General features: G+C 31.7%; 1 protein-coding gene across 1 annotated transcript; it reads left to right on the forward strand.

Annotated features, from left to right (window-relative positions):
* Nucleotides 1-289: 289 nt before the first annotated feature.
* LOC114324807 (dolichyldiphosphatase 1) lies at nt 290-23189 on the forward strand. Its single transcript, XM_028272675.2, has 5 exons — nt 290-515; nt 600-700; nt 7401-7579; nt 16127-16439; nt 22781-23189. Exons 1-5 carry the CDS (start codon nt 419-421, stop codon nt 22823-22825), a joined length of 735 nt encoding a protein of 244 aa, XP_028128476.1. The 5' UTR covers nt 290-418; the 3' UTR covers nt 22826-23189.
* Nucleotides 23190-24890: the final 1701 nt, after the last annotated feature.

Raw genomic sequence — 24890 nt, forward strand, 5'->3', positions numbered from 1 at the left:
ATTTAATTTTGATCACCTATATTTTCTTTTAAAACATTTTGTGTATTTTGTTTGCTAATGACTGTTTATTATCTAAATAAAATTAATTTAATCAAATAATAACTCTTTAAAATGGCTCACTGTAGGCCCTCTAGTTCGACAGTGTTGCCAAATCCAATACGACTATCTCTTCAAATAAAGTTGCCCATGCATAGAAATGTCATTGATGACGTACGTCATTTCAGGATTTTAAAGTTTACAGTTCAACAAAATCTACTAAAATGACAGTTTCTGTCTCTGCTGACGTTTTGAAGTTGAAGTTTTGATCTGTGGGTTTTGATGTTTTTTGGTTATGTCTGGCATATGTGTTAATGCATCTGTAAACGAATTTACAAACAATATTTAGAATTTATTAATGTTCCCAATATAATCATGCAAAATGGCTAGTGATGATGGAACCACTATTCTTAATTCGATAAATAAAGACCAAACTGAGTGGGTCCCTCTGTCTTTAACATTAGTGGAATACCCCAAGGGTAAGTGAAAATGTGAAAACCAAAAGAAATACTTTCAAAGTGCATTTTAGACCTGAATCTTACTCTTTGTATATACATTTTTAGGTGATTTATTTGGTAAATTTTTGGCTCTTATAAGTTTAGCTCCTTTTGGAATTGGTTCTGGATTCTTAGCATTAATTTTATTTAGAAGAGATTTACACACAGTAAGTATTAAATACGTTTTACTTTAAATAATATAGAGTACAGTAAAACCTGGATATAACGAACCTCTATTTAATGGATATAACAAAAAACCCGGTCAAATATAAAAAATTAAGCCCTGCTAATATTATACATGCTTAACCAGTCACATATCAAGATACATATATTGACTACCAACGGGTCCACGCGGAACCCAAACATCGCTTATTCAAGCCATGGGTCAGGGAATAATTTTGGAAACCAAATGAATATCTCTCAGAAAGTTTTTAGATGTAGTAATGGTTGTATTTCATGATGAAGATAATGCATAATATACAATAGGGCAGCAGACCTTGCAAAAGAAAAATTTGTTTGATGGCCAAGATGCAGGCATAGGTTTAGAATGGTTGGAAATTCCTAATTTCTGTAGGACAATACATAATAATGCCGGAAAAGAAGTAAGTAGCTGAAGATGTTTTACAATGGTTAGAAGTAAATGAAGGTGATCCTGGGTATAACATCATGACTGAAAATGAAATAGATGAAGTTATGAACCTAAAAAATGAGGATGGAAGTGATTGTTTGGTCTGGACCCTTTTTCTTCGTTGGAGGACTGTAAAAAGCCAACAAGGGTTTTCAGCACTTTTAGTGATGTCCTATCTTTTTTGCAAAATAGTTTCTGCTGTAGGAAATTCACAATAATTAAAGATGGTTTGATAGTTGCTTTATTTCAGTGCATTCCACAGCACTAAGCGAACATAGATTCCACAAAAATATATTTTTTCTGGTTGAAATTATTTAATTGATATGATGTTTTTCTGAGGCTATTTCCTTGTGGTATTTTTATGATTAACTATTTAGATGGGAAATAAGCCACAATTAAATTGAAAAAATAATTTTGTTCAACGTTTCGAAGCCCAAATCAGTTTCGTTGTCAAAATACAAAATACTACTAAAATAAACACAAATAAACAAAAATAAAAAAAATTCTTCTAATAATTTATTTAATCTGACGCAACGGAAAATTTGGTATGTATTTATTTATTTATTTATTTATATACGGCTACAACCATTTACAAAAAAAAACAATAGGTTAAAATATAAATTACATACCTACAATAAAGAGAACAAAAAATACGAATTATCAATATAAATAAGTTACTAATACAAATTACACAAACAAACATACTTAAGGACATTAGTGTGGTCGGCGGACAAAAGCAGACAAGTCACTTTTGAGTTTATTATTATTATTTTTACAGAACAATAAGTCTTAGTCAATGTTTACTAAAACCTGACTCAGGAACTTGCTATAAGTTTGGAAAAAGTCAATGTTAAGGTGCTGGTTTGCTAGTCTGGCAGTTCTAGAGAGGAAGTTGTTAAGACCATAGTTAGTACTGTGGATTGGGTAATGGAAACTAACTGTAGCCCTGGTTGTTCTTAGTGGGACATGAATATTAATTTTTTGAAGAAGCTCTGGAGTTCCAATTTTTCCATGTAGGATGTTGTAGAAAGTGATGAGATCCCTTCTCTTATGACGAGCAGTGATAGGTGCCATATTTAGGATATTAAGAATATCTGCATCACTGTAATTGCCCAAGATACCAAGTCTATATGCAATTTGCTTTAAAAATTTATGTTCAACTAGCTGAAGAGCATTAGTATGCACTCCATAAAAAGGAGACCATACACAGGAGGCATACTCAAGATGGGGACGGACCAAGGCACAGTAGAGGGTTTTTAAAGCTGTAATATTTGTGAAGTCCTGGGTGCATCTTCTAATAAAACCAAGAATCTGAAAAGCCTTATTAACAACATTCTCCAGATGATGAGAAAGCTGTAAGTTTGTATCAAGGGTGACCCTTAAGTCCTTAAGAAGGGAAGTTCTTTCGATACTATAGTGACCAATATTGTAGTCAAAGACAATAGCGTTTCTGGAACGGGAAAAAGTCATAGTTTTACATTTAGTTGGATTAAGTTCCATGCCATTTCTTTTACACCACTCTAGCAAGTTATTTAAATCGTAGGTACTGTAGTTTTTCACAATCCTGTGGGGATTTAATCACACAGCTTAATTTTAGATCATCAGCAAAGAGCAAAAATAAACTGATTGTGCAGCATTCATTTGTCGTTTATGAAAATATTAAACAATAGTGGCCCAAGGTTAGAGCCTTGAGGCACTCCTGATGGAACTTGGATAATTTTAGATAGAAAAGTGCCAATTTTAACAATCAGTCTATGATCAGATAAGTAGCTTTGGAACCATGACAATAAAGGCTCATCAATCCCAATCAGTTTTAACTTATGCAACAAAATATTGTGTGGCACGCTGTCGAATGCCTTGGAAAAGTCAGTGTATATCGTATCCACTTGATACCCCTTCTCCAAGGCGTCCAGCAAGAAGTCCACCTGACTAAGAAGATTTAATTCTGTAGATTTTCGTGGTCTAAACCCAAACTGTTGTTGGACTAGTAGAGGTTCAAATAGAGGGGTTAGAATGTCACATAACAGACTTTCAAATACCTTGGGGATTGCACTGATTATACTGATGGGACGATAGTTTGTTACACAGGTTTTGTCACCGGATTTAAAGATGGGCTTTAGAAAGCTCTCTTTCCAGTAGTTAGGGAAGATTCCAGTTTGGAGGGAGAGCTTGAAAATGTGGTACAGAGATCTTGAAAGAATAAAGGAGCATTTTTTTTAAGGATAAGGTAGGTAGCCCATCTGGTCCAGGCCCTTTGTTAACATCCAAAGAAGAGAGTTTACTAAATATATCTGATATTTTAATATCAAGGTGTGGAATATGGTTATTGCATGTGGATATTTCATGAGTGGAAATATTAACATTATCATGTGAGTATACTGTCGAAAAATAATCAGCAAACATGTTTGATATTTCCTCCCCAGAACAACCAGTCTTATCCAAATATTTAAGTGTATTTGGAAAAGAACTGCTTTTCCTTTTATTGTTAACAAATGACCAAAATTTTTTTATGTTAAAGCTAATACAGTAGAACTCTAATTATCCGGATTAATTGGGACTGGACCCGATCCGGATAATCAAAAATCCGGATAATTGGATTTGTCTCGAAAAAGGCCTTTTCAGGGAAAGAAACGTAATTACAGCAAAACACAATGGAGAATATATACGGTATTTATTATGAAAAACAATATAGTATACACAACAATATGTAAATGACAAAGTTTACATCACGTAATATTGACACACAATACTGAATAACAGTAAAATGAATTATTTTTTCACAAACTTGATTTTTTCTTTTTCTCAATCTGATCCGGATAATTGGCGATCCGGATAATTGGAGTCCAGATAATTGGAGTTCTACTGTAGCTGTTTTGCATATTTGTCTCGACCTAGAAAACTCCTGATAGTCATCCGCTGACTGTGTTTGTTTATACCTTTTGTGCAATTTTTTCTTTTGAATAATACAATTTTTTAGTTCAACTGAGAACCATACCGGGAATTTTCTGGCCGAAAATTTCTTTAAAGGAACAAATATATCCACTGCAATAAAGATAATTACATAAAAAATGTTTAACATTGTTTCAAGAGGCTTACCTAAAAGTAAAAAGTCCCAGTTAAATTGATTCAGAAACATTATAATATCTTGAAAATTTGTAGAGTTAAAATCTCTATAGAATCCGTCAAACTCAAGACCATCTTCACCCTCTACAACACCATTATTTAACTTAATACATAGTGGTGGGTGAACAGCTGGAGGAACCAAAAAATAGTCTGCTTGTTTGACCTCCGTAGAGGAATCCTGTGTTAATACCAGATCCAGAAGGCTGTTGTGCGAGGTTAAGTGTGAGTTAAGTTGGAATAAGTTGTGGAAATTACATGTGTTTGACATAACTTGTACACATGACACTTCTTGAGGACGTGCACCAATTGTAGTCACTGTCGAACTAAGGCTGCCAGTTTGCCATATACTATTTGGCAAGTTGAAATCACCCATAATATGCAGGGTAGAATTAGGCATTTGAAGAGCGAGTGAATCTAATGTTTCAGAAAAAGTGATGTATGAATGTGCTGATGAATTTGGAGGAATATACACTGCTCCCAAGATAATATTCGATATAACAGATCCAACTGTGACAAAGACATGTTCAATACTATCAGGAACTAGGAGATGTTTACTAGGTATTGATTTGCGTACAGCAATTAAGACACCCCCTCCTCGCTTAAAGGCACTGGTGTTAGTAGAACGATCCTGGCGATATATGTTAAAATCTGCGAAGCCAAGTTCTGCGTCAAATATGCCACTGTGCAACCATGTTTCTGTCAATACAATTGTGTCAAATTGACAAGCTGGCGAGTTATTTTGAAGTACATTCAATTTAGTTCGTAAGCCTTGGGTGTTCTGGTAATACACTAAAAAGCTTTTTGTGGAATTTGGGCTGCTTAGTCTTTTTGGAAAATTTTGGTAATAAATATTGCGTTCGTTTGAATTGACACTGACTAAAAGTTTTTTGGAACAATTTTTGGAATATTGTTTACATATCTTATGATTAAGTTATCCTCACCTTGATCTTGGCATAGTTTAAGTTTTGCTTTAAGATCTTTATATTGTTTTACCTGCATAGGAGTTTGGTCCACATTAACGAAAATCTTCTTGTCATTATTTATATTCTTTCTATTCTTAATAATAGCTAGTACATCATGGGTATTCGATAAGATAACTTTCAATGGCCGCTTTTCATTTCTATTATTTTTCTTTCCCATTCTGATTGCCTTTATAATCGGAATTTCTTCATCTGAAACTTGCTTGAAAATTTCTTGGACAGAGTGGATATCATCAACCGCATTGCTGTTCTGAGGTAAATTAAAAATAATTATATTTTTCGATCTAATTTGCCGCTCGTTCAATTCACTAATTATTTCGTCAGTATTTAAGTTTTGAGTCTGCATAAACTCATTACGAAGCTCATTAAATTGTAATTGTAGATCATTCACTTTTTTAATAAGTTTTGGAACAAATAACAACCCTTCCTGACAATCGTTGCAAAAAAATTTCAAAGAACGCTGCTTTTTTAGCTCCATTACTTTGAACTCTGTTGGAGAAAGGTCACTACACTTACGATGAATAAATCTGCTACAGCTATCACAACTTATTGAATTTTTTTCATCACAATCCATTAAATCACATTTATAACAATTATTCATGTTTGGAAATAAATATCAGACTGGTTCTTGATTATCTTGTTGGTTTTTTGTAATACTCCTTAATGACATTAAATTATTTTTATTGAAAACTAGATGAATTATTCAAATTTTTGAGAATATGCTAAGAAATTTTAATTACTACAATACATCATTGAATAGGCTGCTTTTTGAGCTTCATGAGGATACTAAATAACACAATAAATTATGCTTAAAAAACACATAAAATGTCACTTTTCAGAGAAACAAACAATAACGATGTGTTTAGTTTGAAGTCAAAAACTCAACTTCTTTTTATCGCTAAATCTCCCACCTTCACTAGTTTAATTTCTTTTTATCTCACAACTTAATGTGTTTTCCATCTTTTGGGTTATTCTGCCAGTTATTAGCGTGCTCATCAGTGAATGTAATTTTAGAGAGTTGATTATAAAAATAAAACAGCAAAGTGCAAACAAAACTCGTTTCCTTTTTTAAAGCAAGTGAGTTGATATCAAACAATGCTACTTCATTACAAATGTCTGAAGACAATTAACACATTAACCACCACATTAAAATTTTTCGTTTTCACCATCAGGCTCCACGTTCAGAATCTCAATGTTAATGTGAATTATATTTAACTCATAGAACTTCTGGCCCAAACAGGGTGTGAGTTAAATACAACTCACTTGGTGTTTTATGTCTTAAATAGAATTTTGTTTGTGTTTTGTGTTTTTGAAGTTATACTTCTTTACGATCGAGAGTGAAATTTTATAACGCCAGGCGCATGCGCACACAGACAGTATGTATTTCGTTGCTAATCTTTCAAGATATGTATGTATCAGCGCTGTCAACGCAAATAAGTCATATTATATCATATAAAAGGATATATTAGTGTTCTTAGTAAATGTATTATTTATTATAATTTTTGTGTCTTTGGATTTGTCTTTCTCAAATACAAATAACCTGTTAAGTATATTAACTTCGTTGAAATCATAATAATAGAAATATAACTTCTTACGTGCGTACAAAGTACACACACATTATTTTTTATTTATATCTAAATACAGTGTACATCGGTTCAAAAAAAGTCTTTTGATTTAACCCTTTCATTCATGAGTTTTTGTTTGCAAAGATAAAAATTTATAACTTGCAGGTTGAAATATATGATTTTTTAACACATCCTTGGACCCGCTTCAGATGTAGACACGTTTTCTTATGGAGTAAGTGACTTCATATGCAGTCGTGTCCATGAATGTGGTAAAGATTTATAAAGAACAAATTTCGCTCATAAACATTATACCTAGTACAATGTACAGAGACGATGTTCGTTGAAATGATCACAGCGATTCAATGTAAAAATGGTAATTAGCTATCGTTGGGGCTTAAAAGTTGATGTTCGTTTAAATGAACATGGTGACTGAAAGGGTTATTTTGAACCTATTTTTATATAACAGACTTTTGGCTTTAACGGACCCTGTCCCTCCAGTTACTATGTTATATCAAGGTTTTACTGTACAATTCTTTACTATCTATGTATTATATAACTTTCTATCTTCTAGATAACCTTCTTCTTGGGTACAATAGCCAGTGAAGCTTTCAATTACCTATTAAAACACATCATATGTGAGTCAAGACCTATCCTTAGAGAAAACCATTATGTAGAATATGGTATGCCATCATCACATGCACAATTTGTATGGTTTTTTACAACATATGTGATATATTTTGTCTATATAAGGTAAGTAGTGTTGAATATTTAAACTACGGTAATACCCCCACTTACGCGATAGGTGGGACCAAGCAATAACCGCGTAAGTCAAATTCGCGTAAGTCGGGCTGTAATTTCGCATATGCATTGTTATGCTCTACTTTATCTCTTTATTTAGATTGATTAGCAAAGTCTTAATTCAATTAATTATTCAATTACTTTAATCACTGCCTATGTAAAACAAAACTAAATTCAAATTAAATACTCCAATAAATTTTATTCTCAGGGACTCCAATAAATTTTGTATTTGATACAATACCTATGATTTGTGGCTTCTAGTATTTCTAGTTGCTTACTTCTTCTAGGATGGAACAGGGAAATTAAAAACATTCAATATCATATAAATGTAATATATTATTCATTTACCAAATAATCCGTGTACATATGATTTAAAAAATACTAAATTTAACTTTGTTGCAACAATTTCTTACTTAATAAATCATACTTTAATTCTGATATCTCTTTGTTTTAACAAAAAAAAATTATTTAAATAAATTATTATTTTCTCATACTAAATTTAATAAAATTTACTTTTATTCATGTGAATTGAATTCTTAAATTTGAAATGACTAACTGCGTTATAGTAATGTTCAATAAACAAATAAGCAAATATGGTTTTGATATAAACAAATTCTCTCCATTCCGACAAATGATTTGACTAATCTTTTTGTTTCTCCACTTCCTCTTTTTCTGGATTGCGTGGTTCTCGATTCTCCCAACGTACTCTCTGGATGTTGCGAAAAGGTCCCTCTCGTCCAAACTGCTTCCAAAACAACACACAGGAACTTGCTCGAATTCTCTTACTCAATTTTCTCCTTGCTTGATATCTTGTGAAAATAGATATCAATCAGCTACTCGTTCTAGACAAAACAAAGGAATCTCCCTCGGACCAGGAAAATTAACTTTTCAACCGGTCTACAATTTGGTTTCAACTTGATTCTGCTCGCAAAGGCCGATCACACCACTTTACACTGATTTCTCACTTTTGAAAACTTGACTGCTCTCACCAGATATCCATTCTACAGTGACCCTCTTTTATCTCGCAAATTCAGACTCCAACTTTCTTATCCCTTCTACCGATCTTTTCCACCCAGTCAAAAACACGCCTCTCTCAAAACCTTTCATCCCCATTTCTTAAGAACCAAATATTTTTCTATATAACTTTCCAATTTGTCAAATTTTAAGAAATATCATACTTAGTTTTTTCCTACATACTACTTTTACTTCTACAAACTAAAACAAAGTGTTTACCATCATTTAACCTTCCCGGAAACATTTTAAAAACATTATTGTTCTCGCCAAACGATATGTTCACTTTCTAATCCCGAATTGTTTGTTAGTGTACCCATTCACTTCGTCGAATTATTATCACTAATCGTTTTCACTTTCCCGAAACACTGTTTAATAGCTAATAGAATCTATGATCTAATGGTCTTTGATATAAATTTAATTTTCTTTTTAAATGATGAACTATAATTTTTTTGAATAAAAAAAAAACAATTCTACAACAGTATGTATATATGTATAAGCATAAGAAAAATAGCATGTACAAATATAAAATTGTCAATGTAATTTATTTTGATGTAGAAAGCTGCATAAAATCTAACAAATAGACAACTCAAAGATTTGTTTTCTCCCGCAAAATTTCTTCATAACAGGCGAATAATTTTTTTTATCCCTTGTTTGGTAGAAGAAATGCGATCTTTGTTATAGTTTATATTTTCTAAAATTTGTAAGCCCTTTTCAATTAAACTGAGACCTTCGGTCAAGTTTCCAACCGTTATTTGATCTTTCGGTTAAACTGGATCCAAACAATCAAGCTCTTCAATGTCTTTTTCTTCCTCATGAATTTCTATGAGGTCATCAATAGTTAGCTCCCGATTGTGGGAATTCAACAGTTCTTCAACGTCATCACTATCAACAACTTCTTTAATCGCATTACTAATTTCATAAAAATAACAAGCACCCACTCGCAGACAAAACTGTAGATAAGAAATACGTAATATGTACAAAATAAATTCTAGTGATGTGCTGATTTCGTGCGAAAAGTCCAAATATCTACATTGGATGAGCAATAATATGTGGGCGGTAATTCTATTTCATCGATAATCGAGCGATTGTGTGGCGCTCAAATGACTAATGGAAAAGATTTGAAAATCGCGTAACTCTGGGTTCGCGTAAGTCGGGGTAGCGTAAGTCGAGGTATTACTCTATGGCAAAATGCATTGCTGATAACAAAAGCTGAGCCAGGTTTTTTTCATGGAAGCTGTCTGATCCAAATGAAAAATCTTCAGCTGCAAAAATCCTCTGCAAAAAGAATTGCCAATTGTTGATTATCATAGTAGATTAGCTTTTTGTCAATGGTTTCAGTAGTAAGTGCATACCAATGAATTTTTTTCTACAATTAGCGTCAGAGAAAACGGGCACCCCAAAAAATGGGTAATTTTTGATTACTTGTATCTCCTAAACCTGTTGTCCGATTTAAGTAATTTGTTTAATATGTTATAGCCTTATTCTTTAACAATAACAGCTGTAATAATATTGTTGCTAAACAGGTAAATTTTCATTGTATACCGAGTGATTACTAATCAAACTGTGATTTTTTCTCAAAGTTCGCAAAACCCTGTGGAATATTCTAGCATTTATAAAATACTGACATTTAAACCCAACTATAGCCTCAGGTTTTCTTAACATTTTATTTTTAATTCATTCGCTTATGTTGGATAATACAAAAGTTAGGTACTTTAACAACTAGCCATGTTCTTGATCATCTAAATAAGTGCGACAAACTTTAAGGGGTAATTCTGCATGAAAAACTAATGACTGTTTGCTTTATAAACATATGTCCCCAAATGCTTCGTTTCCAAGATACAGGATGTTAATTTTTTTCTTACAAACTGATGATTTATTTATTGCTCATTTTTTGACATACAATTAAGAATTTTATATTCACCATTGGCGCGCCACTACGTCTTAAAACCCACCAAAGTTCATTTGCCTATCTCAACCGGTTTTAAAGCATTATCAGTTTGTAAGAAAAAATTCAACTACCCGTATCTCGGAAAGGAAGTATTTGCGGACATACATCTTGGTCCTGGTCGCAGTTTAAATTATATACGTGCTCTGATTGGGTAATTACAATGACCTGTCAATAATTGTTCAATATGTCAGTTATGGGTAAACAAATGTTATGTATATTAGTTTTTATTGTTGTGAGGACAGAGACAAAAGCAAGTTTATAATTGTAGTGACTTTTTAAATAGCTTTTAAAAGCAACAGGTACGTAATTGTAAATGTTGCAGTGCTGTAATAAAAAATTACATAGGTATCTATTTGGAAAATGTAAAATGTACCTACCTACCTGGTAGGTACTGCTTTGATTTATATAATTTGATTACCAACAAAATTTCCACCAATCTTCATCTAATATATTGTTTTCTTACTCATGTTTTGTTGTATTTTAATATTTTAATTCCACAAAAATCAAACTAATTTGATTAAATTCAGAATTGTCAAAGTTTAAAACGTTCAGTGTGTGTGTCTGTAAGATTTCAAATCGAACAATATACGTGGGTGTGATCCCCAATCCAAATTTTTATTTTTTATTTTTTTTTATACATTTTATGATTGTAAGTACATTTATTATAATATAATTTTTTTTTCAGAAAATACGTGTTTAGTTAAAATTTTTGACCACAATTATTGTTTATAAATAATTTCTTTGTGACATTTTTCAATGTGTTTGTGTGCGTTTTATTCTTTTATTTTTTTAATTTTTGGTGTTGCTTTAATAAAAAATTTTGGAAACTAGTAAGTATTAAAATTAGTTTAATATTTAAATAAAATATAAATAAACTGTTTAAAATATCTTAATTTCGTTGAAATCATTTAGATAATAGAAGTATAACTTCTTACAGGCGTACAAAGTACACACACGTTCTTTTTAATGCAGAATTACCCCTTAAAGTTTGTCGCACTTATTTAGAAACACCCTGTACTGACGAAGAACATGGCTAGCTATTAAAGTAGCTAACTTTTGTATTATCCAACATAAGCGAATGAGTCAAAAAAACATAATATAATACAATATGTATAATGTTAAGAACACCTGAGGCTATAGTTGTGTTTTAATTTCAGTATTTTATATAAATTCTAGAATATTCCACAGGGTTTTGCGAACTTTGAAAAAAACAGTTTGATTTGTACACCCGGTATACAATGAAAATTTACCTGTTTAGCAACAATATTATTACAATGATATTGTTAAAGAATAAGGCTATAACATATTAAAAACATTACTTAAATCGGACAACAGGTTTAGGAGATACGAGACTTCAAAATTGACCCATTTTTTGGGGTGCTCATTTTCTCTGACTCGCAGTGTATTGTGTGCTTTTTGGAGATAAGACTATATTTCACAAAACTGGAACAACAAATCAGCATAATTTTCATTACTATACTTCAAGCAATCCCCACTTTATTAACAGTTATAGTCAAACTAGATGGCTTATAAACATTTGGGTATTGTTTGGGACTATATGATTGGCCCACATTTTTTGACCGCTCTGTGAATTGTATTTTCTGAACAATAATTTGCCAATACTACTGCAAAATTTTTCACTTAATATTGGACAAAGAATGTGGTTTTTACACAGCAGTGCTCCAGTTCATTCACAATCATCTAAAAGAAAACTGGCTCTAGGGGGAGTGCCTATAGAAGTTAAAATTTTTGAAATTGAAAGTAAGCTCATTAAAGTATGATGGAGAGTGTACCTCAGGTGCTTGCTTCGCAAGCGCCTTCGGGTAGAAACTCTATCCCTCCTCCAACCATTATAAATATGCAATTCAACCTATTAGGACCGTGCAAGTTCGGCAAAGCGACCCCTATTTCTACGCTCTGCAACTTTATTCGCACTTTTAATTATATTGTCCAATTATATTAGTCCTGGTTACTGAATAATTGTCAAGGCCATAGCCCAAAAAAATAATCAGAAGAAAAAATAAGATTCAGGCTATCTTATCAAAACGTAAACAATTGTATGTAGTAAATAAAATTAGTTATTAAAATGCAGTACTGCAAGCAAAATACAATTAATTAAATTTACCTTTATATAATAATTGCATATCATATCAATATTGAGGAGCAATATATAATTTTTCTGCTTCAATGACAGAAGGTATGAAATATACGTCAATTTGACAATTTCAATTGACAATATGAATTATTTAAGAAAGTTGCAATATTTCTCCGCGACTCGCGCACGGTCGTTTCTCGTTTCCCTTCCAAGTACTTGCACACCGCGAATAGTATATAAATAATTACTAATATCGCTAAATGCAATCTTTTTGAAAATAAATATAGGGCGATTAAGAAGTGAAATTAAGAAAATCTTAATTTTCTTTTGTAGTTCAACCTTTGTATGGATATTCATAGATTATTTCTTTTAAGGGGAAAGGTTCAAAATGTCGCCTGTCAAAATTTTCAATGTGTTTTAAATGTAGTCATTTTTTTCGAATCCTGAGAAAATTAACAAGTATTTTTGAAAAATTTAAACGCAGAATGAAAGATTACGTTATTACCGAATAAAGTCACTTAGAATAAATAAAAAGTTTCTTTTGAATGAAATATTTGCAATTAAAAACCACACTAAATTTTCTTTTTTTATTTTCACCCCTGAAATGATTAAAATAAACATTATAGAAGTTTTCAGGGACTTTCAGCCCTCAGTAATAATGTAATCTTTCATTCTGAGTTTAAATTTTTCAAAAATATTTATTAGTTTTCTCAGGATTCGGAAAAAATGAATACATTTAAAACACATTGAACATTTTGACATGCGACATTTTGCTCCTATACCCTTAAAATGAGAAGTTTCTTTTAAAAGAAAAATAATTCAGATTAACTGCCAATGTTAATGCCCGTTTACATTTTTAGATTATCATCATCAGTAGCTCGACAACCCTTTTCGGGCCCTGGCTTGTTCTAGAATTTTCCGCCATTCTGTTCTGTTCCTTGCTTTGTTCTTCCAGTGGGTAATCTCAAGTGTTTTGAGATCTTGTTCCATGTATCTAAGTTTGGGTCTTCCTTTTGACCTTCTCCCTACTAGTGTTTGCCTCATTATATGTTTTGGTGTTTCGGTCTCCAACATCCGTTCAACATGGCCCATCCGCATTATGGATGTTATGACGTCGGGTTCGTTGTATGCTGCGTATAGTTCAAAATTATATCTTCTGCGCCATACTTCATTTTCTTTCACCCCCTTATATATGTGTCTAAGGATTTTTCGTTCAAACGTACCTAATAAGTTCTCATCGCTTTTTGACAGTGTCCATGTCTCTGATCCATATATAAGGGCCGGTTTTATCAGGGTTTTGTATATTTTCATTTACCCCATTTTTGGATAACCCAACGAATATTAACAGTTAACCCTTTCGCTGCGGATGGCGCCAAAAGATGTCACTCGCTTTTTAAGTCATAGGCGGATGACGTCTTTCGATGCCATCAGCATGGGCACATAACTTACTTTAGTATATCAACAGCCTCAAGTGAACATATTTCACGTCATCCGCAGCGAAAGTGTTATTAGGTACCACATTCAAATGAAGTAGTTATTGTCTGAAAAATCATGTGTTAATGACACATGACAGCTAAAAAGCTAATTTACAGAGATTTGATGATTCTGTTAGCTTATATTCATTATAGTCTAAGATCCGAATAGGAGGTCAAAATGTACCAATCTGCTTGCCGGATGAAACATTTTTTTTATTAAATTTCATACATAGAAAAATATTTCTAGCATGGGTTGCCTATCAAAGTCGTGTCATAGCTATCCTTAAAGGGGGGCCGAAGGGGTTGAAATCAATATTCCAAACACAGTTTTTTTTTAAGTATGGTAGAATTATTTTATTTTTAAATTAAATAGGAATATTCAGTACAATTCATAGATTACTCAAGTAAAAATTCAAGGAAAAAATACTGAAAAATAAGCCAACGGCGGCAAATTTTTAAAAGACACCTCAAAATATAATGAAGTTTGCGGTGGAGATCAGAACTTATCATTGAATCGTGATAAGCAAAAAATTCAAAAAGATTTTATTAGTTTATGAATTTCTCGAGGCAACACTGTCAAGTTTTTTTAGTTTTATCTAATTTTGACTTTTTGATACTACTCAGAAGTCAAAACAACGAATTTTTTTTTGTAAAAAGGGTGAAAATTAACCTAATTCTTATTGTTAAACAAAAAAAAAGCATACAACAAAAAATATCTCGATAGCTTTACCTCAAAGAGTGTCAAAGAAAATATTATACAAAATTCCAGGTGAGTCGGTCAAGTGGTTTTTGAGTTACAATGTCTACAGCCTTTGAAAAAAGGAGTTTTGAGGAAAACACGTTTAAAGTATTGTCAACTGTTATTTTCAATTTCTTTTTTGTCTTTCAGATCGTAAAATGATGCACGCCGGAATATCTTTTTGAATCGCGTAGTAATTTACAAAAGAAAATAAAAACAGCTGTTGACCATTGTTCACTACGTTCAAGCATGCTGGCGCGAACCTGCTGCAAATCGAGTCGAAGCTAGGGCTATTTAACTCTCCCTACCTCCCTACCTTCGACTCGTTTTATAGCAAGTTCGTGCCAACGCGCTTGAGCGTAGTGAGAAACGGTCAACAGCTGTTCTTATTTTCTTTTGTAAATTACTCCGCGATTTAAAAACATATTTCGGTGTGCATCACTTTACCATTTGACAGACAAAAAGAAAATTGAAAATAAAAGTTGACAATACTTTAAACGCGTTTTTCTCAAATCTGCTTTTTTCAGGCTGTAGACATTGTAACTGAAAAACTACTTGACCAACTCGCCTGGAATTTTGTATATATTTTCTTTAGACATTCCTTTGGGTAATGCTGTGAAGATACTTTTGTTTTATGCTTATTTTTTGTTTAACAATAACAAATATGTTGATTTTCACCCTTTTTTCCAAAAATACTCTGTTTAGATTTCTGAGTGATATCAAAAAGTCAAAATTAGATAAAACTAAAAAAATTTGACAGCGTTACCTCAAAAAACTCATAAGCTAATAAAATCTTTTTGAATTTTTTGTTTACTATGACTCAATGATGAGTTCTGATGTCCACCGCAAAATTCATTATATTTTGAGGTGTCTTTTAAAAATTTGCCGCCGTTGACTTATTTTTCATTATTTTTCCTTGAATTTTTTCTTGAGTAATCTATGAATTGTACTGAATATGCCTATTTCATTTAAAAATAAAATAATTCTACCATACTTAAAAAAAAATGTGTTTGGAATATTGATTTCAACCCCTTCGCCCCCCCTTAAGGATAGCTATGACACGATTTTGATAGGCAACCCATGCTAGAAATATTTGTCTATGTATGAAATTTAATAAAAAAAATGTTTCATCCGGCAAGCACATGGGTAGATTTTGACTTCCTATTCGGATCTCGTACTATTAGATCAGTTAGACTAGAAAACATAATGTTTATTAAATTTGTTTCAGGTTACAGCATATGAATAACAACACTATCATACAAAGTTTGTCTAAATTTTTGATAATCTTTTCATCTTTGTCTATGGCCATCTTAGTCAGCATAAGTAGAATATACTTAGAGTATCACACAGTATCCCAAGTGCTTTATGGAGCATTAGTAGGTATTCTATTTGCAACATTTTGGTTTGCTCTGACTTACTTAGTTCTTGCTCCATTATTCCCACAAGTTGTGACCTGGAGTATATCAGAATTACTTCTATTAAGGGACACAACACTTATACCAAATGTTTTATGGTTTGAGTATACCAACACCAGAAAAGAGGTAAGATTTATTAGTATTACCTTATAAATTGAATTCACATAATCATTTAGTATTCTAAATGGGAAATACGCCACAATTTAACTTAAAAAAAAGATTTTCTTAACGTTTCGACTTCCACTTCGGACGTCGTTGTCAAAATAAAAAATATTAATGATTAATATTTTGTATTTTGACAAGGACGTCCGAAGTGGATGTCGAAACGTTATTAAAATAATGTTAGTTAAATTGTGGCTCATTTCCCATTTAGAATAATAAATTACATAAATGCCACAAAGAAATAGCTTCAGAACACATAATCATTGTCTTTGACAATCACATTAACTTACAGTAAATTGGATGACTAAACAGTTCAACCTGCAAGAAGATTTATTGAATCTGAAAAAGATCAAGTTCTCATATAAAGTACACCGCACACATCTTATGGAAAATGTAATGTCATTCAAATACAATAAAATTTACATGATTAGATTAGTCTCGACATTACAATCATTTCATATTATTGCGCCAACTCTGAATTTTGATTAATAACGGCGTAAATTGATATAAATAAATCTAAAATCAAATGGGTATGTACGTAAGTTAGAGAGAGAAAATAGATTTGGTGAATTAGTTCAGAAATATTTCTGCAGGCATTAAGGTCTTATAGATAATAATGACAATGCAGTGACGCACCTCAAAAAAATCGGCAGTCTCACACTTTGTTAAGCTGTTTTAAATAGCGATAATATATTTTAGACTAATAGTATTTATGAATAGGATAGTTTTATGGTCTTCAAAAATGTGATTTACATAAACTTTAATTACAATTTATTCATGTAAATAATATGAAATGATTGTAACATCGAGATGAATCTATTCATGTAAATTTTATTATATTTGAATGAAATTACACATTTTCCTTAAGATGTGTAAGGTCAACTTTTGGTTATAACATGAATTGAAATGTTAATAAGTGTATTTGTTTTATGTTGATCAATGGGATTGTCATTTTATTAAAATCTCTATTGTCTAATAAGGAATATACTAATTTGACTAACAACCACTCATAATCTTCACACAACCTAGAGAAATGGTGATATTGACTACTATATTATTTACATTAATACAACAATAAATTTATCTACTGCCAAATGATAGAAAATATTATGTATAATATTTATTAACTTCTTTGTCTGCATTTTGAGACTGATTTCTGGACTGGAAATCCCAATACAATATGTAAATTACAAGTATTGTGGTTTATTTGCAGAAAAAAATATTTTTTTATTATTACATGCCAGAGAGATTCAAAACATAAAAAATGAGTAAATAAGTTCTTACCTGAGAGAGTTGATGGATGGTATCAGCATTGAGTACTCTCTTGGAAACCAACAGAACAGCTAAAATCACAAGTAACCCATTGTTCACCCAATAAACTGGAAGACAATAGCTGGACTAGAAGCAATAAGCAACAGAATGGCAACAGGCAGTGAGATTTGCCACATATTTAGAAAATACATTGAAACCACATGAAGACCAAATTGATGATCAAATATCGTTAGAGCCTAATCAGATAGAAGAGAGAATCAGACCAACATCTCCGACGGAAGTATCCGATGAAATAAAAGACAACATAAATCTGAAGAAAGCACCAGGATAATATGATCTAATCACTGGAGAATTACTAAAAAACTTGCTTCGTAAACCATACTAAAATTGATCAACAGAATCAATGCTGCATTTAAATTAAGATATGTCCCAAATTTATGGAAAATAGCCGAGGTTATAATGATACCAAAACCAGGGAAATCACCAAATGAAGTCTCCTCATATAGGTCAATATCACTTTTATCAGCTTTTTGAGAACTCCTGCTAGAAAGAATGAATCCAATAATATAAGAGAAAAAAGGTATTCCAACGCACCAATTTGGGTTTAGAAATAAACATTCTACAATTGATCAGGTACACAGAATTACCAACATAATTGAAAAATCATTAGATTTTTCATAGAATTTTTTCTTCAATTCTGATCCGTGTTACGAGGGAATTCCCCTCTTATAGATTCGCCGCTGTTCAGAGGTTTTCTAAAGATAAGGCGGAACTGCAGCTATGCTGGTATTGGATAAGTGTGAAGCATTAATGAAAACATGATAATTTTTATGTCGCTCTAGCAGCACATTTTCTATCGCACTTCTTTAGTTTTCTGATGACTTGCAAGTTTTAAATGTATTAAATGACTGCACCTATGCCCGATCAAAGAACAATCTGACCCACAAAAAAATAAAGGAAGGATGAAAATTTGGGAATAGGTAGTTGAAATTGTCTATTATTATATAAGAAAAAGTTTACAATTCTACATGGAATACCCCCCTCTCTAAGGTGAAAAATATACATTCAAAATAAGTCCGGAATTGGATAAAATGACTAATTCTAAGCAACTTTTGTTCTATAGAGTTTTTTCCCTAATACTTTTCGAGTTATTTGCAAGTGAATATGTTCATTTTTAACAAAAAAAAACATGTTTTTGGACGGTTTTTCGGAGATAACTCAAAAAGTAAGTATTTCAGCGAAAAAAATATTCTTAGCAAAAATATAGCTTATAAAAAACTGAAAAAAAATGGTGTATGCTTGAAGTCTGTGGACCCAGTAGAAGCAGAGTTGTAGCTAATGAAAAGTAGGTTCTTCTTTATCAAATTCCAAATCGAATATTTCACAGTGAAATAACCCAAAAGCGAAGCACTTTTCGGGGAAAATTCATTTTCAACTTTTTTAAAGTGTTTAAAAAAAGTTTATTTTTGTTTTTTAAAAACATCTGTAACATTAAAAGTAGGTAAGTTACGCTCAAATTATTGTTGGTCCCTTTTATTTTTTGGTAAAAAATCGCGAAAATCACCTCCTAATTAGCATCACAAATAAATTTTATCATTACCACTTCACAAGTTACTTTGCTTATGTATTATTTATGTGATCTGTAAGTTTCATCGGTTCAAAGTGCTTATTTTTGAAAAAGCCCTAGTTAAAATGGTTTGAACGAGTAACTAATCACGGGTTTAGGCAAATTTTGAACAGCCATAGCATAACCAATTTTTGTCTAACAAGAAAACAAAGAAGCAAAAATATTCAGAAAAGCAAAACGTACATTTTTTTACTCTTTAAGATTTTTGGTGTTACTAATAATTTTTAAGTTAATTCCATGAACAATTCCATTTTTTTTTTCACAATTAAAAAAATGTTTTATTTGAAACCCAATTTTTTTCAAAAATGAGCACTTGAACCAATAAAACTTATAGATAATATAAACAATACATATGTAAAGTAACTTGTGAACCGGTAACGATTAATTTTATTTGGGAAGCTAATTGGAGGGCGATTTTCGCGATTTTTGTACCAAAAAATAAAAGGGACCAACAGTATTTTGAGCGTAACTCACTTATTTTTAATGTTAGAAGTTTTTTTAAAAAACAAAAATAAACCTTTTATTAAACACCTTAAAAAAGTTGTAATGAATTTTCCCCGAAAAGTGCTCTGTTTTTTTGGTTATTTCACATTGAAATATTCGATTTGGAATTTCACGAAGAAGAACCTACTTTTCATTAGCTACAACTCTGCTTCTACTGGGTCTGCAGGCCTCACGCGTACACCATTTTTTTCAATTTTTTATAAGCTATATTTTTAGTAAGAATATTTTTTCGCTAGAATACTTACTTGTTGAGTTATCTGCGAAAAATAGTCCAAAAACATGTTTTTTTTTTGTTAAAAATGAACATATTCACCCGCAAATAACTCGAAAAGTATCGACTTGGTGAAAAAACTCTATAGAACAAAAGTTGCTTAGAATTAGTCATTTTATCCAATTCCAGGCCTATTTTGAACGTATATTTTTTCACTCCCGAGAAAATATTTTTCATCCCATATATTTCCCAATTTTTGTAAAATGGAGGGGATGTAGAATTGTAAACTTTTTATAATGAACTATTTTAAATTGGAAATAAGCCACAATGTTACCAAAAAAATGAATTTATAATAAATTCATTTTTTTGGTAACATTGTGGCTTATTTCCCATTTAAAATAGTTCATTATAAAAATGCCACAAGGAAATACCTTCAGAACAACATTATGTAAACTTTTTCTTATATAATAATAGAGAATTTCAACTACCTATTCCCAAATTTTCATCCTTCCTACAATTTTGTGTTCCCTGATACTACATTGGATCCGTAAATCACCCGATATCGGGCGATTGATAGAAGCTACAGCAGAGAAGCAGTTCGACGTCGGCGTCGGTCGATATCGAATCAGATCGGAGAAAAACGGATCCAATGTAGGCGCCGCCATTTACTGGAAAGCTCAACGTAGGTGGCGCTCGTGTAGTTGGAGGTCGCCTCAACTTACGTCAACACTTCAAATCAATCTATTTCTAAGTAAATATTACATATTTGTTTGGCTGTGTGAATTAAACTTAAGAGCATAAGATCCCTCAATGTTGTGCTGTGCATTTGTGCTCATCGAGAACATCAGGACACAGGTTTCTCAAAGATATTCTGATAGAAAAAAGTGGATTGTAGCAATAAGAAGGGATAAATATGTGCTGACAATAAATGCACGTATCTGCAATAAAAAATTTGTTGAAACAGATAACGTATTGCCCCTAGATTTGACTGTAAAAAATAGAATACCTCACTATAAAATTCAGATAAAAATTTATTATAAACGCACGGATTAAGATATGCAATTTTATATACATTCACACTGTTGCCACATCTACAATCGCTTTTTATGTAGTGAAAATATAAAAAATGATATATTTGAAATAATAATATAGAAAAATGTGAAATATTAATTTGAAATAATTCTCAATATATTCTCAAGTTCTCAATATTTTTTAGGGACTAAAACATAACCTGACCAAACCTAACTGAGCGTCATCGAAAATAATATAAAAGTTAATAACTGAAAATTTAAGTGACATATTACCTTTAAAATATGCTTTAAAATGACTAAAACATAACTTGATCAAACCTAACCTAATCAAAAATAATATAAACAAGTTAATAACTGAAAACTAAAGTGACCTATTGTTTGTTTTTTAACTAAGAGGAGTGATTCAAATTTACCGCGCCGTAATGTTTGTTTCTAATTGGTCCAACCGCAGGCAAGTTTACTCCACTGTTATTAAATTTTGACACTAATGACATTTATGAAATTTTGGAACTTCTGTCATTTTATAGGTTAATTAAGTATATTGGTGATTTTTTGTATTTTCTGCATTATTCCTTTAATTTTTAGAGTTTTAGTCTACTTTTATATAAAAACAGTTGTTTTTAGAACTCTTTAGCGATGTGTTAGTATAATATAATATGTATGGATTATCATCGAAAGCTGATATGATCAACTAAAAAAGAAGATGAATTTGGTGACTTTTCTAGTAACTTTCTTGGGTGTGAATCTGTCTTTTTAGTTTACTCCTCTTGGTAAAAAAATCAACTATAGTACCATTCAAATATTCTTTAATGACTAAAACATAACCTGATCAAACCTAACCCTATTTTTTCTAATTTCACCTTAAATTTAAGGTAGCCTTTCACCTAGACAAACACCCAAATAATTATACTTAATTAAATTAACACATTCTATATTTCTATAAGGAATTATAATTTTTTTTTAAATAAGGCAACATTGCAGAATCAACTGCGCTCAACCTAGGCTTAAACCAAATTTAACCCAAATGCGCAACTGCCATGGCGGCCATATTTTGAAAATATCACATTTTTAAATGAGATAAACACAGAAATTAATGCTGAGCGTACTTATTTGGGAATTTTAAATTGATAAAAAATAAGGCAGATATCATTTACACACTAGACTCGTGGGAGGAGTGAGTCAATACCAAATAAATACCATTAGATCTATACCCTCTGAGCTGTAGAAATAAAACATTGAGACGATGATTAATATAGTTTATCATTCAATAAGGGCTTCCTTTTTTCCAGTAACTCTCGCATTCCTTCTACTCGATTCGTTTTTCAACGCACAAACAGCCCAAGATCCGTATTTTCCGGCCATAATTTATTATTTGTTAAATCGTAATCAAAAACACCATATACAAACTTCACGAATTGTCAAAACGTTGATCTCCAACTACACTAGCGCCGCCAAGCGGGATCAAATGCGTACATAGCTGCCTTTACTACTATGGGTTTATTTTGTAATCCGACGTCGGATCGGAGAAATACGGATCCAATGTAGGCCTTAGAAATTGGTGAAATGCAAAACATGAACAAACCTATAAAAACGAAGTTCCAGTTATATAACATATTTTTTTAGTTTATATTATAAATTTAACACACTATTTTTTATTTAGGTCCATGCAAGAAGCAGAAAATTGGTCAGCATGAAGTCTCAATGACATATAATGTGGGACAATGGTCTCAACTTAGTACATTATTGCCCTGTAACATTTTTGAAATTTTTTGGTTGGATGAAAAAGTGGAAATAGGATAGGAGGAAATAAAAGAGCAGCTTGTTCAAATGACTGCTATTTTAAAAACTATAAGCTATATGTGTTAGGATTTAAGAAGTTGTAGACATTGGGTTTTGAGCTTTGACAAAGTAGTTTTCAAGAGACTGATTTACTAAAGCATGTATTGCAGCATCAGCTAAGAAGATTGTACATTAATAGTTTTCTATGAACTTTGTTTAAAAGATCTCATGATATTTAGAGAGATATTTGTAGAAATCGTGTTCATTTGAATAAACGCACTCATGAACAATGTCTAAGTATATTTTATACAATTTTCTGCATCTTTCTACCTTTTTGTCTAATTAAACTAAAAAATTAACTAGTGACAATCACTCTTCTTCCTTTCTGTTCATTTCAAGTATCATACAAGAAGGCTGGTATCACATTTATACAATTTTCCCATTCTTTGGTATGTATCAATTTTAGCTCTGTTAATTCATATTTCCTCTACAAACATTATCATTTGAAAAGCCTAAGTCTCAGATACAAAATTCATTATTAAAATAAAAATTCAAATAGTAAATAATTATTTAAATCTGAAAACTTCTCTTGTTGGAACTTTTTTTTTTGGTATATCCTTAATCTTTGACTTTTACAATTTATAAGACAAGAGACGACGAGTAAAGAACGCGAGAAGAACTCTACAATGTGCAGTCACATTCCGCTTTCGTTCATCTAGGAAGAACGGTCCGAAAGAAAGTTCCTAGTACTCAAATATGAGTAAAGATAGAAGTGAAAAATACAGTTTATGTTTCCTTTCGATTCAGAGGCAATGCACTGTCTCCAGACAACTGTTTCTGTCTTAAGACGTCCTCAGTGGAGCTGCGTACACACCTCTGAAGCAAAACGAAACCAAACTGTCTATTTATGTGGAATTTTAAAGAAAGTTCCACAAGAAAAGTTTTCAGATTTAAATAATTATTTACTATTTTAATTTAATAGTGAATTCTGTATTTGAGACTTTTCGTTTTTCTTTAAGAGATGTCGCTGTAGCGTCCCAAAAGTGGATTTTAAACTATTTTTAAATTTCCACTTAAATATACAGTTTGGTTTCGTTTTGCTTCAGAGGTGTGTATGCAGCTCAACTGAGGACGCCATAAGACAAAAACAGCTGCCTGGAGAGTGTGCATCGCCTCTGAATCGAAACGAAACATACACTGTCTTTTTTATTTCATTATTTGAATTCCGAAGGGGAAAGCGAACGGGTAAATGAAAAACGTCGTCCTTTAAAAAATTGATCTGTTAGCTAGGTGAAACATTTGACAAAATTCTGCTACATAAGGAAGGAGAATATAATGAATAATAGGCTCATGTTAGCTAGTGACAGCGACCACATAATAATGATTTTTTTAAAGAAGGGACCAAGGGAATCCAGTTACTATAGAGCAGGGGTGGCCAAGCTCCTTGATCCGAGCCATTTTTCAAAATTTGAAATTTTTCGCGAGCCGCAATTAAACAATTATTTAAATTTAGAAAGTGTAAAAAAGATATACAATTTTTCTCTCAGTGTTTGGATTTCGCGAATTTTAAAGTGAAATAAAATGGTTCACATCGTTGTTTCAAATATGAAAATAATTCTACAAGCAGCCTTTACTAATTCAGGATATTTTGATTATTTATCATCCTTCCATCTTTTTCTGGGATGGCCTATTGATCTTCTACCGTCTCTCAAAAAACACTGTCTGTAACACTTTGTCTTCCTCTGATCTTACCACATGACCTGCCGATATTATCTTAGCCTTTATAAATATGGCTTACGTAATATGTTTTTAGTACCATACAGTCACCAAGTACCATACAGTCACCAAGTACCATACAGTCACTGGACGAATAATTTGCATGTACACAATGTACAGTATTAATTTAGAATGCCTTTTTCGCAACTTGGATTTTAACAATGATGATAGGGAGTAAGACGCTCTATTCACCGCAGCTATCCTTGCCGAGACCT

This window comes from Diabrotica virgifera, chromosome 4 (assembly GCF_917563875.1).
Source record: "Diabrotica virgifera virgifera chromosome 4, PGI_DIABVI_V3a".
NCBI lineage: Eukaryota > Metazoa > Arthropoda > Insecta > Coleoptera > Chrysomelidae > Diabrotica > Diabrotica virgifera.